The sequence below is a fragment of the Pezoporus wallicus genome, unplaced genomic scaffold, assembly GCF_028554395.1.
Source record: "Pezoporus wallicus isolate ANWC-B61680 ecotype Strahan unplaced genomic scaffold, APGP_CSIRO_Pwel_v1 contig_6966, whole genome shotgun sequence".
NCBI classification, from domain to species: Eukaryota; Metazoa; Chordata; class Aves; order Psittaciformes; family Psittacidae; genus Pezoporus; species Pezoporus wallicus.
The window spans coordinates 574,046-591,025 of NW_026639746.1; the positions used below are offsets into that span (position 1 = coordinate 574,046).

The window sequence follows — 16,980 nt, forward strand, 5'->3', positions numbered from 1 at the left end:
TCTTCACAAGGCAAGCTATGTACAGAACCTCCAACACTACGATCTTAGTGATATAATAAGGATGTTGTATCTGTTGCTAGCCCCTGAGAATCCACTAACTACAGTGCAGTTCTTTGATCACCTTTTTACTTAGATACTCCCATGTCGACTTTTACTGTTTGAAAAGCTTGAAATTTTGACAGACAATACAACCATTTTGGAGAAATACAACATGATTAACCTGCTGCTGTAGGACCCTTGAGGCAGCACAGACAGGGTATTGATCTGAAGCTCCCACTTTTGATAGTGCTACTGCATTGGGAAAGTGGTTCTCACAAAGATTCACTCAGATGCAGGGAAGGCTGAACACAAGCATGAAATAAGGCACAAATGTATGCACCAGGCTCGAACAAACTCCCTTCTGCTTCCTTAGCTTGAACTAGATTTGTAAATGATGAAACTGAATTCCCTGAGGTCTTAGAAGAGTTTGCTGCACATTCCACTTCTTTTTTTCAAGAGATGTAATTAAAAAAAATATTGAACTGTAAAAAAAAAAGTGTATATTTATGTATTTGAGGCAGGTAATGCAGAGCTGTTCAAAAACTTTATAGTTTTGCAATCCAGGATCTGACTTGCACAAGACACAATTAACCACTACACTACACCACCAAATCCCCCACGCAGAGGCAAGGTTTACACAACCTTGATCACTTCCCAAACTACACAAAACACCTCAGCAAAGGTATTGTTTTGCTAAACTTTGTCCACCTTTCAACATTTGTTAAGACAAAATTCCCAAGAAGCATCCTCAAACAGACCATGTTAAGTGCTAAATGCTTTTCTCTCAAAGCATTTAAGCAATTAACACAATTAAGCTAAACCTGTAGCAGAACAGTTCTTATACTGTCAGGTACTGCAGCCTGAACCATTATTCTGAGGCCTTAAGATAGAGTTCAGCCTGTCTCACAGAATGCTGTTTTTCCCCCAACTTACCAGTTACCTAAAATAAACTGAAAGAAGAACTAAAAAATTCTTAAAAAGGTGGCCATGTTCCCACGAAATTCAGTAGCTGCTGTATGTATCTGGTCTCATGAAAGAAGCATTAGGCTTCGGGCTCATGATCACTGCACCCTTTTGATGTTTTGGCACCACCAGTCATGCTTCCTCTTGTTTTTCGGCTTTTTGGGGGCTACATTCCAAGACTACACAGATGTCAAAACATTTTTCATAACCATTTTATTTGTGCCACAGGCAAGCCTGTACTACCTCCCTTCCTCAGCTCTGCTGGTATCCAACTGTAAACCACTGTGACCCCCACTAAAAACACCATATGGAGGTACCATACAATTCCATGCTTGTATTTAAACAGGCAGAGATCCCTCTTCAGCTGAACCTTTCAAATAGCACCTGCAGCACCCAGCCTCAAACCTTAGCTCAGGCAAAAGTGTAGATTACAGCATTAAAACACTGCATTTACAAAAGCAACAGAAGGATGAGGAGAGGAAACTGGCTCTTTTTGAAAGGGTAAGATTCAAATAATTAAAATTAAAGTTAACATGCAACAGCTTTGGTAAGGAACTGTCAGCTGCTCTAAGCTAACCCTCTCAGAGACTTTTGATGGATAATCTACCCTACAAAGAGTAATACTCCCAATGCACTGGTTAAAGCATTGAGAAAAAGCCGAGTGTTATTCCCTCATCTTCAGAGAAATACATAAAATAATTTTCACCAACATGAAGAGATGTGTTCTTGTCATATTAGCAATCTGACAGCTTGTTGTTCCTCCTCACAACCCCCTTCCTCTCCCAATTTCAGTTACAAGTCACTGTGGCAACTACAGCAACTGGTTGCAAGAGAAGTGAAAGCACTATTTCTAGTGACTAAGCTATGCGGCAGTTTAACATCGGAAAGCCAGCAATATATAATCAGCCATTTTTCTATTAATCATCACTAACCACTCCACAAACCCCACGCGCTTTCTAACCCCACAGATACCATTTCAGTATTACACTGTATCAAGACTTCTACAGGACTTCTCCATTCACAGGTTCTTGAAATATAAACTGGAAAGAAAACTTCCTTAAGCAATTACATGATTCTGCCAGTATTACAGTAATTTAGGCAGAAGGAACTGAACATGAGCATTTTATAGTTTAAGCAAGACCAAACACCCACTAAATCAAATCAGTTTTTAAACATGAACCAAACATAGTTTAATTACTATACTTGTCCTGAGCTTCCACTTTCATCAATTTCTTATTTTGCATCTTCCTTTACCAATACAGCTGTATTAAAAGCACATGTAAAAGACTAGAAAAACTAAATTATACTCTGTAACATGGTATTTAGTATCACTGAAGTACCAGTTTCTCTTGACCTACAATAATACCCATGAACAACCAAATGATGTTCCACTTCACTGGGCAAATAAAATATCCTTATTTTCCCCACACAAAGACTGCAGGTTAAGTTTTTAAAACCTGTCAGAACAAAACAAAAAAAATCCAAATTGAACAAATTGTAACAAAGTACACTAAATTTAAGAACACTGTAATGTTCAAGCCTTGTTCAACAAAGTTCCACAGAACATAATGAGGTTCATAGGAAGCAAGAAAGACAGAAAGTACCTACAAACAATTATAGTAATTCCAATGAGACTAACTGGAAGAGAATAATTAGACAAAAACCAACCAACCAAACAAAAACCAACCAAAAACAACCAAAACCCCAAACCCTAAACAAACCAACCCAGAATAAAAAGCTATGGAAGTATCTATTTTGGGAAATGGAATTAATTTGGGGCCTTGCCAACTATTCCTCCTAGCTCCGTATTCAAAAACGTTAGCTTTCAAACATGAGAAAGCCTGCTCGGACAGATGAAACCCTACTCGTCCCACAGAGATCCTTTGGCAGCAGCTGCTTATCAAACAGTATGTGTAAAACTCACCTTTCAACACCGTTTGGTTTTTTTTTAAGCAGTGGACAGTTTTGTTGCTGTGCATGTTTTTGTTACTCCCTCCCTCAATAAAAATACTGTTTATGATTTGTTAACTAAAAAAAAAAAAAAAAAAAAAAAATCAAAAAAGCCCCAAACAAATCCTTTCCATCAGCTTTAAAGGCAACACCAGCAGATGAATAACTATATAAAACTGGAGTCCATTTGCATATCTTTAGTTCCTCTTCACAAAGGGTAATGGTAAGGTTTCTTTTATAACTAGCCAAAGTCAGTGGTGTACACAGCAGGGTACATATCAAGTACTGAAAAGGCTGACAGTGATTTCATTTAAACTCCTAAGCAACAGTCTGCAGAATCCTCATGTGACAAATACACACTTTCCTAATTGTAACTGCTTTCCAGATTTTGAAGATCTGAAAAAATAGGAATGTCCCATTATTGAATCCTTTCCCTCACTAGTCAAATGCAATGTTTAAACATCTTGCAGCTCCTCTTTTAAGTGGTATGTTTTAAAGTTCTAGCTGTTGAATTTGCTTTTCTCTGCTATGCTGAGAATCCAACAGTATATATTTTATCTACTGACACATCTTCTGAAGCCTAAAAGTCTCTCTAGGTCCCTGCTTTTTCTTCTGTATTTACTAGTATTGATAATTTGATTTTGACTGAACGTGTAGGACGTACTTTTTCTTGCTTCACGTGATTGTGACACCAGGCATGTATTTTTCACTGGATCAAGCAGCTTGTAAGATTTTTTTTGGATAGGAAAGTAGAACATTGAACTTCAGAGTTAAGAAAACGCTGTTATTTCAGTCAATTCTCCATTAGATATAATAAGTGACTTTGTTCCTATTTTAGCAACTGAGTTTGTGGTCTTCCAAAACTTTGGATAAGGAAAAAAATAAATCAAAATAAATGAATAAAAAAAGCAGAACAAAACCATTTTGTCACACTAGAAAACCTGCTTAGTCTTCTAAGAAAAGTCGCATGCATAGATTTACTTCTGCCACCTTCTACATATAATACTGAGTCATAACTTTTCTTTAAAATTACCTAAAAGATATCTCTGTGCTTTTTTTGTAGCAGTCATAGCCATACTGCATGCAATTTTGAAATGTCAGCTCAAAAGGCTAAATGCTCATCAGCAGAAGATAAAAGAAAGATTGCCTTTCTAATTTTTGTTCACTAATTTTTCTGCACTCTTAACTTGAATAAGAAACTACCAGGGACAGTTCTTCAGGCAAAGCATTCTGAAATGTTTTTTTTGGTATGACACAAGATGCAATACCCTCTAACTGACAAATCTAATGAAAGTTCACATAACTAGTGAAACTCAAAAGTACTGAGAATTAGAAACGTGAATTTTTATCTTCGTAACTGCATAATTTCATATAAAATCATTGTGGAATGAAACCCTAGAGTGCGCACAAAAATACTCATGATGTACCTTACAGAAGTAAGTACTAATTTCTGTTTTAAGCTTCTTTAACCTGTATATGCAAAATAAACAGCACACAGGGAGGAAAAAGAAAAACCACAAAAATGTACAGCATATTCCTATATCCATTTTGTAAAAAGGGCTTATTTAAATAAAAGACAGCACTTCCATCCTCTCTTTTTTCAGGGGTGGGGGGGCAGAGAGGGGATGAATCATCATCGGACATCCATCAACATGTGGCTTTTAATACCAGATATACAAACATCTTCCCCGTTATTTTTACTCAGAATCAAAATCTACTTTTACAACTTATAATCACACTTTCTCAAACACATTCTTATTAAATAAGCCAGCGTCAAGGCACACTAGCTTGAAAATAAAGCTCTGAAGCTACCCTTATTTTGAAAAAAAAATACCACTGAGGCAATGTTAGTTAACACTGTAGTGGCTCTTGTCTTGATTTAGGCAAAACTGCTTTTTTATTTAAGCAAATAGGGCAGGATGACAGTAGTAATTTCCACATGTAGCAGAAAGGTCTCAAAGTCAATCAATCTTACAAGAAACATCAGCAGACATTGACTGCTAGCATCCCCTTCCACTTTACCTAGATGATTCCACCATCTAATTATTAGGTACAGACATTAGGCATACCTACATTATGCTCTCCTGTAATTAAATGTATTTCCACATGATTTTGTAAAAGTATCCATACATTTATATTCAAGGATAAACAGCTAACAGACATGAGTCTGGATTTATTTAGCTTTCAATTTTCTTTGCAATACTGGCTCTTGTAGTATTTTTCAATGTTTTTTTAATGCTGAATTTTAAGCAGCATTTCTTAGTCTCTTCCCTGACTTAAAAATTTTCTGAAGGCATTAGGCATTCAAAAAAACTCAGTACCCTAAAAACCATTAAAATAAATTCCCAAAAGAAACACACGAACCACATACATAATTAAGAAGCATCATCCGTGAATGCATTCTGTAAGAGTCTCAAAGGCTTTATAAATACTCCTTTCCACTCATATTATGTTTCATCACTTTTCTGTTTATTTTTCTGATCCATACTTCATTTTAAATGCAATCAAGGTCCCTGTGTTGAGATAACAAGACTATATTTAATTATTTGGCAAGAAAGTTCAGGACAATTCAATTGGATAAGTGATGAAAAAAAAGGGAATACTGGTTCTGCCTTAAGGACATACAGTAACAGAAATCCAGTTTACTGCCAGGAGCAGTACACTTTCTAATAAAAAGATCAACACAGAAAAAACAGTTAATGTGCAACACATTTGATTTCTAAAGCAGCTGGAAATATTCCAAGAATCTCAGCAGTTTTTGCTCTCAGTTACCTACTCACTACTTACCTACTTTCATAAGAATCTTTAAATTCTCTTTCAATAATATGATGCAACACAATTGATGCATACAGCATGGTAAACAAGTGTAACACCACATTACTTATTTTGAAAGTGAAGCTTTACGTATTTTTTTTTGCTCTCTGTACAAGTATTGCATTTTAAATGCTTTTTTCATTTCAGACACTACAAATATACCATGCAGAAACCGAAAGTAAAGGTGAAAGCAAGTATTATATATTTGAGAGTATTATATATTGAGAATATTTGCTTCCACTTAACAGAGCTATACTTCCATGGATGGTATTTCAATAAAGCAGATTACACTATCTCAGTATAAATTTTGAAAATACTGAAAATTAAGTATTTTACACCACATTCAATTTACCCCAAGTATATAGCCACAGTAGCCTAGTTTCACACAATCTTTAAAGAACATGAATATTGACACTGGCTTTCTTGTCATCAAGCAAACACATTTTAAATGCCTCTTTTGACACAGAAGATGAAGAGATTACAGCAAAACCATACTATTTGTACTAAAGAATCAAATACAAGAAAACAGTTTCCACAGTTAACACTGCAATTCTTCTCCCGTGTGTATCCATCCTACTCAATGGATAAGGTAGCTGTTATAGAGGACAAGGATGAGCAGCAGCAGAGGGGAAAAAATAAATCCACAAGGAACAGATCACAGAGCCAGTATACGATACCTAACAGAGAAACTAGATTTAGCTTGTCAAGTCAGTCCTAAGAGCTGGAATTTCGTAACTTGGAAATTCTGGGCCTGCAATCTAAATAACACAGTTCTAGTTATTTTATTGGGGCAAAAAAAAAAAAAATTATATACTAGGCAAAATTCAACCATCACACACCAGCGGAGTATGAACACTGCAAGACCTAATGTACCACTGTCTTCAGAAAAACTAACTGGTGGCAGCAGGTCACTTTTTAGATGATCATTTGCCAAGATGTGCAAGTGCCATCTGTCCCTCCCACACAAAGGTACAGTTTGAGAGTGTCCTGTCCCAGTCACCCCCCCCAGCCTAACACTGGGGCTCTGGCACTTCCCAGAGACACAGAACTTTCAGTCTAAAACTCATTTATGCTTTAAAAAAAAAAGAGGGCAAGCTGATGGCTGATGAATGCAAGCAGTACTAATGTAAACTATCTTCAACAATTTTATATTTCAAGAAATATTAAGTCGAATTTCTTAGTAAAGAGGTAATGCACTATCTGATGCAAATCATACATACCTAAGCAGCTCCCCAGTGGTCCCCCATATTATCCTAAGTGCAAAGCGAGTTATTAAGAAGTCAGCACTGACAACACTGGAAACTGAAGTCACCCTAAGGCTGTAACATCACCTACTGCACCTCTGGAAGTGGATACTTAGGTACAGACTTTCTAAAAGATAGACAGGTGCCTGTCAAGGAAGGAAGGAAGGAAGGGAGGGAGGGAGGGAGGGAGGGAGGGAGGGAGGAAGGAAAAGAGACAGGAAGCAATCACCCATCTCCTATCATCGGTGGTTAACAACTTCTGATCCTACACTCTTGAATCAGTAATTCACAGATGACAGCCTGAGAAGCCATATAATTAGTTTACACATGACCTACAGAATGACAGTATCTATGTAGTTTAAGAGCAAAAAGCTTGGAGTGTAACATCTGTGTAAGAAACTCTGATAAGAGCTCTCAAAATCAGTGGTGTAGTGACCTGACCTACAGATACAGAAATCAAGGAGCTACAGAAGCTGCAATTAAGAAAGTAAACCAAATAACTCCACATATGCCTGTTTCCAGAGATGTTGAAACCACATTATTTTCAAATTCTCTAGGAAAACAGCACTAGTGTTTAAACACTGAGCATATATGTTTCTTCTCTGATAACTTAAATAGCTTAATTGCTCTTCTTTGAGATGTCCGGAAAGGCAAATCATGTTTCAACTCCAAGGGAAAAAACGCACTGAAAAACATTAAAGGGGTCATTTAAATGAAGACTGCTATGAAATGGTCCACATCACTCATTGTTAGTTTATGGGTATATGCATATTTAACTCACACATATGTGACTTCTGCTTATGCTAAAAAGAACACCCAAAGAAAATCAGACAACTGAGATTTGGGTCTGCAGCACAATCCCTTCTGTTCTGCTTTTAATTCAGGTATCAGTTTTCCAAGACTAAGCACATTCACATTACAAAGAGTAGTCCTTCTCAGCTAAAGACCACCAATTTATAATAAAGCCCAAGTTCAGAACAGTTTTAAACTGTGCCTATTTTTTTTTTTTTTTACACTTCTGACATAGAATACAGGAACTATACTTGTGTCCAACAAACAGGAAACTGAGCATAAACAGAAGCTGAATCTCTCTGTAGCCTTGAAAAGAAATCTAATCATTACTTAAAAAAAAAAAAAAAAAAAAGGAAAAAAGGTCTTTATATTTCTGTTCCTGGCATCTAATGACACTTTAAAAAAAAATAAAACCAATTACATTACCCTTTTAGGATTTGGGGTTTTTTATGAAAGTTACCAATGGAAAGAACATACATTCCAATCCTCAACTCTCACGTAGGTCATATTCTTTCTTATGTGGTCTTAAAAAAGCAAAAACAGAACAAAAACACACTACACCCACCAATCACGACTGTCTTAATTAAGACAACGCCAAATTCTTAAATGTCAATCCCCCCCTCCCAAAGACAACAGTACCTATTTAGAAAACACTATTAGTTGCTTACTATCAATGTCAGCTTTTATGCAGTGCACCACTAAACAAGAATACTATTTTACCAAGTAAATCATAACAGACAACAGTCAATCAATCTGGTGTTTGTAAACACCACGGAGAACTAAAGGCTGTTTGTCAACGTCAGTCAGTAAGTAGCTACTTACATTAACAAAACTTACTATGGGAAAGGACTGCAGTCTCAAGATACGCATTTATTTAGATTAATTTAACCAGCCTTAACTGTCCACAACCTGAGACTTAGAAGTCAGCTTTCAAAAAAGCATCGTTTGTGTTAAGAGCCCTCACTGTCTTAGCCTTCAGAGTCCTGTCAATCCAAACCATGAACCTGCAGATGGAAGCAGTTCCTGTTTTGAGAAACTTTCTAAACTACTGTTCTTAAATCAGTAGTTGAATTCAAGGGGTACACAAACATACTGATGTTTTAAATGCTACCAACTAAAAAAATACTCCATAAGGACAAACTTGGCTTTAATCCCAATAATCCAATTCTGCACATCTTAGCCCAGTATATTATGTCCCAAATGCTCAGCAAAGCCAAAACTGTATCTTTCTACCACAGAGCTTTCCATCGTTGCTAAAATCCCAGAAACACTGTTGAAATGCATCTCAGATTAACTGAAAGAAATCTGAAGAGATGCTACTGTTCCTTTAAATTAAGATACAGTTAAGATAATTGAAGTTCATGCTGAGCTTTTAAACTCCTGCAATAACGATATTAAGAATCTTCATTTTGCTCCAATTCTGTTATTACTTAGGAAAACATCACCTGAAACAGCACTGCTTTCTGATGTGCCACTTCACTAGCCTCACCAGATCTACAGCCATCTACCAGTCCCCCAATCACCACTGTTAAAATACAGTAATATGGCATGTTACATGTAAAGAGCAATTTCAGTTCTGGTGCCCATGCTTTAAAATTGCACTCATGTAACAAAAGCTCCTGCAAGAACTGTGAAAGACACACTAATATAAAAATCATATTAAACAGAACTTCTTATAAAGTGTAACTCTTTGTAAGCAAATACAGATTAGGATTAAAACTCTTTGTCACATGCATTCATTTTGTTCTAATAACATTTGGTTATTGGGCAGATATTTGATAGCCCTGTAACTCTATTTCATTTGATTTATTTCAGGCTCTAACGTGACACTAAGCAACTAATTTACAATCACTTACTTGCTAACTTTAAAAAAAAAAAAATCTGCAAGGTACCAAATTCACCCAAGCCTTGGTCAGCACTACCGCATTTACAAAAGGGAAAATGCAGATTCAGAAAAAAACCTTCTAAGAAGTTTCTGTGCCTGACAAGAGCAATAGTTGCTGTAGCGATTTTTTATGCTACTTAAAGTTTATACCTAACTTAGGGGAGATTAACATGATTCGTATCTTACATATGCAAACTTAATTTCCAATTGGGGGCTCCTTTAAAAAAAAGGAGAAGTTCAGATGCCCGAATTCCGAATACAGATAACCTTGAGCTTGGCTGTTTTTTTGTTTTTTATCTGAAGTTCAACTCCACATGCCCTTATGAATTCACTGGTTAATTCTCAACATACAGTGATGACAACAACTGAACACACAACATGATTTGGTCTGACAAAAAATAAAATGGTTTCCAAGGAAATGACAGACCACTTGACCACTTACTGATTTCTCTGGGGATTATACTGCATTTTTAATGCAATTTCACAAAAGTAAAATGTATGCAACAAACATTAATCCTCTGAGTATGGCCTTTAAGCAAAGCATGTAAGTAACGCACAGAAACTTCAAATTGTTTTGTGAAAGCACTGGTTTAAAATTAAACAGGTAAATAAGTAAGGGTTTCTCTCAGATGGTTTGCTTACCTCTGGGGGGGGATATAAGGAGCAGATACCGTTGGCATAACTGTACAGGGTTCAACCACGGTTTTCTTGGCTTTTTTTGTCTTTTTTCTGACTTTTGATGTAGACCTAGCAGTTCTGACAGATCCCTCCTTTCTACAAACACCATTTTTTATTTCAGCTTCTCCATAAATATTTAGAGGTCTCCGTGTGCAACCTGGTGGAGTATGTACATCGCAATAGGCAGTCTTTTTTACAGAGAATGTTGTCCCACTGCCAGTTAGTTCTTTCACAGGTTCCATTTTCATATATAGACCGGCCTTTTGAGCACACGTCACATGGAATGCAGTATAGCAGTTTGCTTTGTGGCACTGGATGCAGGCACCAACACCTTTCTGTTTACAGAGGTAGCATGTTAACTTCCATCTGGCTGGGGGAATGTTCCTGACACCATCAATTGGTTCAATAAAAACTGTATTGGCAAATCCAACCTCTGGAATCCACAAAGCACACACCACGTGTCCCCAACGATCATCATCTGTCTTTTTAAAGGCACCTCCCTTGTTTGGGCACAGCACACAGTCTACAGGCCGAGAACGGGACTGCAGACAGTGTCTGCAGAGCCACTGGCCCTCAGGTATATATGGCACCCCATAGCATTCCTGATGTACTGCTAAATTACACATATCACAAAACAGGATTACATTGCTGTTCTGACATTCACCATCCATGCATATACAACACACCGCATCTTCATCAATTAAAGATTGATGATCACCCTGTTTTTGGTTCTCACAATAAGACTCTTTTTCAAACCTATCCATAAGGAATTCAAACATATTTTGTGAAACAACTGACACTCCATCACTTTTCCGCTTCTCATTTATTATTTCTAACCATGCATAATCTTCTTCATCCATGTCATACTCAACTTCATTATCAAGTTCTTCTGCTGACTTCTCAATGAATTTGTAATAAACTGGAGGTCTCCGTGGAGCTGAAGGGGGACTGTACTCAACAATCCGTACTTTTGGTTCTGGAAGAGGAGTTGCTGTAGCAGGTATACCGTGTGAGCTCGGGAGAGCTTCATTTTTCTTTTTCACTTTGTTATTTTTATGCCGTTTGCTTCTTAGACATACTGGTGGTCTTTCACTATTTTCTTTATTGCTGTTGCATTCACTCATCTCCTGGGCTGTAAGATCATCTTCTAATATAATCTCTAAAGGATCAAAGATACTGATCCTATGCAGGCGACCTTCAATTTCTATTTCAACCATTCTTTGAGCTTGAGCGTACGTCAAGGTTTCTCGCGTGGGGGAGTGCTTAATACTGCATGGGGAAGAAGAATGCCTTGCTGCTGATACCCGATGACATCTTCCTTTTCTCCTCATTTGGTAATGTTTACCTAAAATTAGAGCAGCAGTTAATATTATGAACTCTAAACAATCATATTAAAATACTATTTTTTTTATAGCAACGAAAAAAAACTTTGGTTCTATAGCCCTCAGCCTATTTACTCATTAAAAATAAAAATGCTGTTACCCTTACTTAATAGGGCTGCTCACACTGGTTTGTTCAAATTTAACCTAATGATAAACAGTTCTCCCTAATAACATCTTCTGTAAGTAAACACAACTATACAAAACCCTTCATACCGATAGGTCTCCTGTAGGAGTCTTGTAAGGCCTCTGCACAAGAAAAAACATTTCAGAAGTGCCACACAAAAAAGTCCACATTAGGTACACTGTAAGAAAAACTTAAATATAATCATTCCTAATACCTTAAGTGCGTCTGCAGTCTGATTTTTTTTCCCCAACAGCAATAGATTACTTTCTCCAGATGCCCCCCCAAAACAAGTAACATAATTGTGAAAAGAAAAACAAGTCTTCCCCTAATTTTTTTTCTAGCACAATCTGAAACAGTCACATTAACAACTCAATTCCTACAGTGACACTTAAAGCTAAAAAAAATGGGCATACTTCCAAATTTGGCAAGTACGCAGTTTGACAGCTCTTTACTTTTTCACTTTTCTCCATTCTTAGCCAGCCTATCATTCATTACAAAATGACAAGAACACAATTAACATGCAGTGCACCGTAACTGCAACAAGGAAATATCCCACCTCTAAAACAGACTGGACTTACAGCAAAAACACACTCCTACACGTCAGTGTGTGTGAACATGCACCTTTCTCCTTTTAAGAAATTCTTCAAGAGTTCTGCTTCTCAGAGGAACTGGGGCAGATAAAAACTTCCCTGTCTTTAAATCCAACCCCAAGCTCTTTAATGTAATTTTAAAGTTTATCACCTACTGGAAAAAGATCATTCCACTACCATGCAAAAAGACAGCTCCCACCCCCAAAGTAACATGACTAGGACAAGTATGCATTTGGATCACAAAATCTTCCATACTTATGTCTTTTGGCATTTTAAAGTTGTTTGTTGGTTTGTTTCTTCCTATGAAGGCTGAAGATATTGTAAAACCAATACCAACTGATAAGGTCAAGTTTACAAGTTCTATTCCTTTCCTTCTTTCTTCCTAATAAATCATTAATAAACAGCAAAATTCAGTGTCAGCCACAGAACAAACTCTTGATATTTAATCACGGGTCTAAAGTATTATTAGGGCTTCACCGTTTCAATCCTACACTTCCAAGTCAGTGTCATGCATTATTAGAATAATGCAACTAGTGTTAGCATGTACTACCAAAATAGCAGAGAACTAGAGATCAAAACACAACTACTGTTGAAGACTAGGGTATCTGTTTCAAGAAGAAATAGCAAGGACTGGAACAATTATACATAAACTACTCCATGTAGCCTGCCTTTTGTTTAGTCTGTGATGCCAGTTTCTAAAGGTGCACCTTCAAAGCGCTGAAGGAACTCCTTTTACAGGAAGACTAAATAATTTAGGCAGCTAGTGTAAAGACTAATTCTCGAGAGGGTCCTATCTACTTGCTCCCACAAACTGATCTTGTTTTCCCAATCTAAAATGTTTTTATTATTCATGTGAGAACTGTGTTGCTCACAGATCTGACTTTTACACCCTTAACTCTTATTACTTGTTTTTATGGCACAAGCACAGACAACAGTCGGTGTTTAATCATGACAGACCTCTGATCTGTTCCATATAAACAACAGATGAATAAAAAAGGCTCCACTTCTTCAAACAAGTTTGACAGAAATATTTAATAATTTAATCCTGTAAAACAACATACTCATTTCTTAACTGCAGAGAAACTTTAAAGCACTAACACTGCTACAGAAGGTCCAATAACTAGAAAAAAGGCATACTAATCGTTTAACTGAAATTAAAAGTTAGTTCTCAGTTTCACAACACATTTTATAATTCAGAGACCAAAGATCACACAATGGCCCCGATTTCTGTTTATTGTTGTGAACAAATAATGAGGGCACAGATGAGAGATAACCTTCAGAAATCAAAAAAACACGTGCAACTTGTCTCCACTTCGCTATTGAACTTAACCCAGTACCACAAAAACACACACTAATGCTAGGTTTCCAACCCCTTCATCCCTCCTCTGCTCAAGAGATTCTCAAGCATGGCTGCAAGCAGGCAATGAAAAGAGGAAGAAAATATTCAAAAACACAAGTGTTCTTGCTTAAGGACTTAGGGCTACTATTGTAAAAGTCAAACTGTTCGATCAAGAATGATAAAAAATGATGAACTAACATCTAAGCATCTCCCCTATAACACTTACCCGTTAATAAAGCTAAATTAGGAAGCAATTTACAGTCACAGTTAAGCGCAGAACGGATACCCTACAAATATGATGCAATGCACAGAGTTATGACTGGTAGCACTCTGACCAAATTTCTTAGAAACTGAGTGCAAATACCTTAAATGCCTGGAAAGCTAAAGTACTGTTTTGTTTTCTTTCTGCAAAATTCTTCTGTTTGCAAACGTCCTATAAATATTCTGGGTGAAGACAGGATTTCCGCATAACAAATTCATGACTGGCAATTGGTTTGCTTTTCCCAGTTAATGACCAAGAATCTTTCTTCCCTTCCCCCTGCAGTACCTTGCAGATCGACAGGAATGAAGACCACGGATCCACATTCGGAAAAGAGTAAACTGAGATAATTTCCATTCAGCATGAAAAAAGATACCACACTGACACAAAACGAAATTACTTTAATGTATTTTTCTGCCTCTTACAACAACTCAAAAGGCTGCAGGAGATAAACTGGGAAAGTTATCCACAGCTTTCCTCTAGGAATTACATCAGCTGCTCGGGAAAAGTCACCAGCACATGCTTCCCCTCACAACAGAAATACACCAAAACTGCTGCTTGTCAGGAATACACGGCATGAGGCAAAAAATACTTTGTACCAAGGAGTAGGGAAGCTAAAACGAACAGGAAAAGTGACACAACGTGTACTTTTGATTACAAACTCCTTTCACAAACTGTCCTAGTTACCTTCCTCCTCCTCAAATAAACTGCCTTTGGTCCCTGGATCCCCTGCTCAATGGAAAAGGAAATTCCATTCTCAATGGACACTTTCATGCAAACCATTAAAAAGATAAAGACACTGGAATGCTCTTTAGCCCCAAACAATGACGGGGGTGAGCAAACAGGGCTTACAAGCATACAGGGCAGACACCACCCACAACTTCAGCCGCGGGTCAGCATAAATCCCCTCAGGGCAACACCAGGAGCTGGGGCGCACGCAGCATCACCTGAGCCGAGTCGGGCCGAGCCCCTCCCGCTACCGGCACGGCCCCCGCCCAGCGCGGAGCCCGCCCGCGGCCTCGGGCCCGCCCTCTCCGGTCCTGCGCGAGCACTTCCTGCCCACGCCCAGGGAGCCTCCAGCGCGCTCACACCCCTCCGCGCCAATGGTTCCTGCCCGGCCCCGGCGTTCCCCCCTGCCGGCCCCCCGGAAGATGGTTCCTGCCCGGGCCCATCATCTCCAGCCCTTCCCAGCAGCCACCTCCCTCCCCTCCGCGAAAATACTCGGCCCACAATATGGCGGCTGACAAAACACCTCGAGCGGCGCCCTGCCCCCGACTGCCGCGCTCCGCTCCCCCCCGCGCAGCCTCCGCGCCCGCCTGCCTCGCCCCTCGGCCGCCTCTCCCCCACCGCCGCCGTGCCCAGTTCTCCCTCCCCTTCCCTCCGCCGGTCTCCCGTCTCCTCGCGACGGGACCTACCGGCTCCCAGCCCCGCAGCCCCCACCCGCCCGCCGGCCCCCGCCGCCCGCCTGGCTTCACTCACGCTGTGGGAGCCGCCGAAGCGCGGCTGACAGACCTCCCTCTCCGCCGCTGCGGCCGACGCTGCGGCCGGTTTAATGGCGGAGGTCCCGCCGGCACTGCCGCCTGCTCCCGCGTCCGGCAGCCGCGGGCGGCCGAGCGGGCGCTGAGGGAACCGCGCTGCCGGCGGCTACCCGGCGCTGGGTGCAGGGCTGCTGCTGCAGCCGGGCGCGGCGCATTCGTGAGGCGCGGCGCAGGTCGCGGTCCGGCTGCGGGCTCGGCGCTCAGCTCCCGGGGCTGAGAAGCTCCCCTCCCCCCTCGGCACAAACAATGCGGCTTCACCACAGCGCTGCGCCGACGGGGGGGAGGGAGGGTAGAGAGAGAGAGGGAGGGAGGGAGGGAGGAGAGAAGGGAGCGAAGGGACGTGAGGGCGCCAGGCACCGCCCAGCCCCGCCGCCACCGCGGGGCGGGACCTGCGCACAGCCGCTCCTCCGGCCCCGAATGGCGGATCGCCGCACGGGCGCTGCGGCGGTGCGAGCCGGGCCTTACCTCGGGGGACAAGGCGAGAACGCGGCGGGCAGAGAGGCGCGTTCCCGCCCAGCGAGAACGCTGAAACGGCCGAGCGCGGGAAGCGGCGCGGGGAGGGGCGGCAGGGCGGGACGCGGCTGGTTACAAAACCACGGCTCAGAACTACAAGCGAGTGGTATTTATTATTTCTTTGGGGGAAGTCCAAGCTCGAGGTTCGCACACAGAAAATCTGATTGAAAGTTAGCTCTTGCGCGCCCTCGGGGTCAGGCGGCTGCTAGTAAACTCACCGGTAATAGCCGTACGTTTTGCCAAAAGCAAGACAAGTTATTTCTGTCTCTCCCTGAAAAGGACACCCTTTGTTATGTATTATTTTTAGACAGCCATTACGGCCGTACTCGAGATGTAGAGGATTTTGCTGCAATATATTGCGAGGCAGCTGCACCCACATGCTTAAAAGCAACTCTCAGCCAGCCCAGCCCAAGACAAACACTTGCCTTTGCCAATTATGCAGAACAAGTCCTGGGTGCAGTAAGCAGCAAAGTGTCAGGAGCAGGTATGATTCTCTTTGCCCATCTGTAATAGCTGTAGACTAAGTGAAGCCTTCTTCAGAACAGCTTACCAATTAATTTTTACATTTTCTCTAGTACTACTGTGCTGCTTGCCTCAAACAGCAGTTGGTCCTACAAAAAAATGTAGGACTAGGAAATAAGAAATAGATACACCTGTCATTACTTGTGAAGAGTGAGTGAAGGTCCATAAAACTTCAGTAACTTTGCTAATGAAATCCTGTAGAATGGGCACTTCCCAACTCCTTTTTCCCCGTCAGGGACTATCCAGCACACTGACCTCTTAACAAACCAGAAGCTATTAAAACCTGAGTGCAGTGCACTCAGTGTAGAAACAGACCTTTAGGATCAGATAGGCCCAGTAACTTCAAAT

General features: G+C 40.2%; 1 protein-coding gene across 10 annotated transcripts in view; it reads right to left on the reverse strand.

Moving 5' to 3' along the window:
- Positions 1–16,980, reverse strand: part of BRD1 (bromodomain containing 1) — a 64,854-nt gene that overhangs the window by 44,385 nt on the left and 3,489 nt on the right. For 7 of the 10 annotated variants that reach the window (XR_008972957.1, XM_057415783.1, XM_057415781.1 and 4 more), the window contains exons 1-2: positions 15,539–15,879; positions 10,330–11,710 (exon numbers count right to left, since the gene is read on the reverse strand). Coding sequence is in view for 8 of the 10 variants with exons in the window: in XM_057415783.1 (XP_057271766.1) it covers positions 10,330–11,696 (1,367 nt within the window). In the remaining 2 variants the exon portion in view is untranslated. Of the gene's footprint in view, positions 1–10,329; positions 11,711–14,746; positions 14,864–15,538; positions 15,880–16,980 lie in introns of those variants that run through there. The other 3 variants (XM_057415779.1, XM_057415778.1, XM_057415785.1) reach the window with 3 other exon arrangements.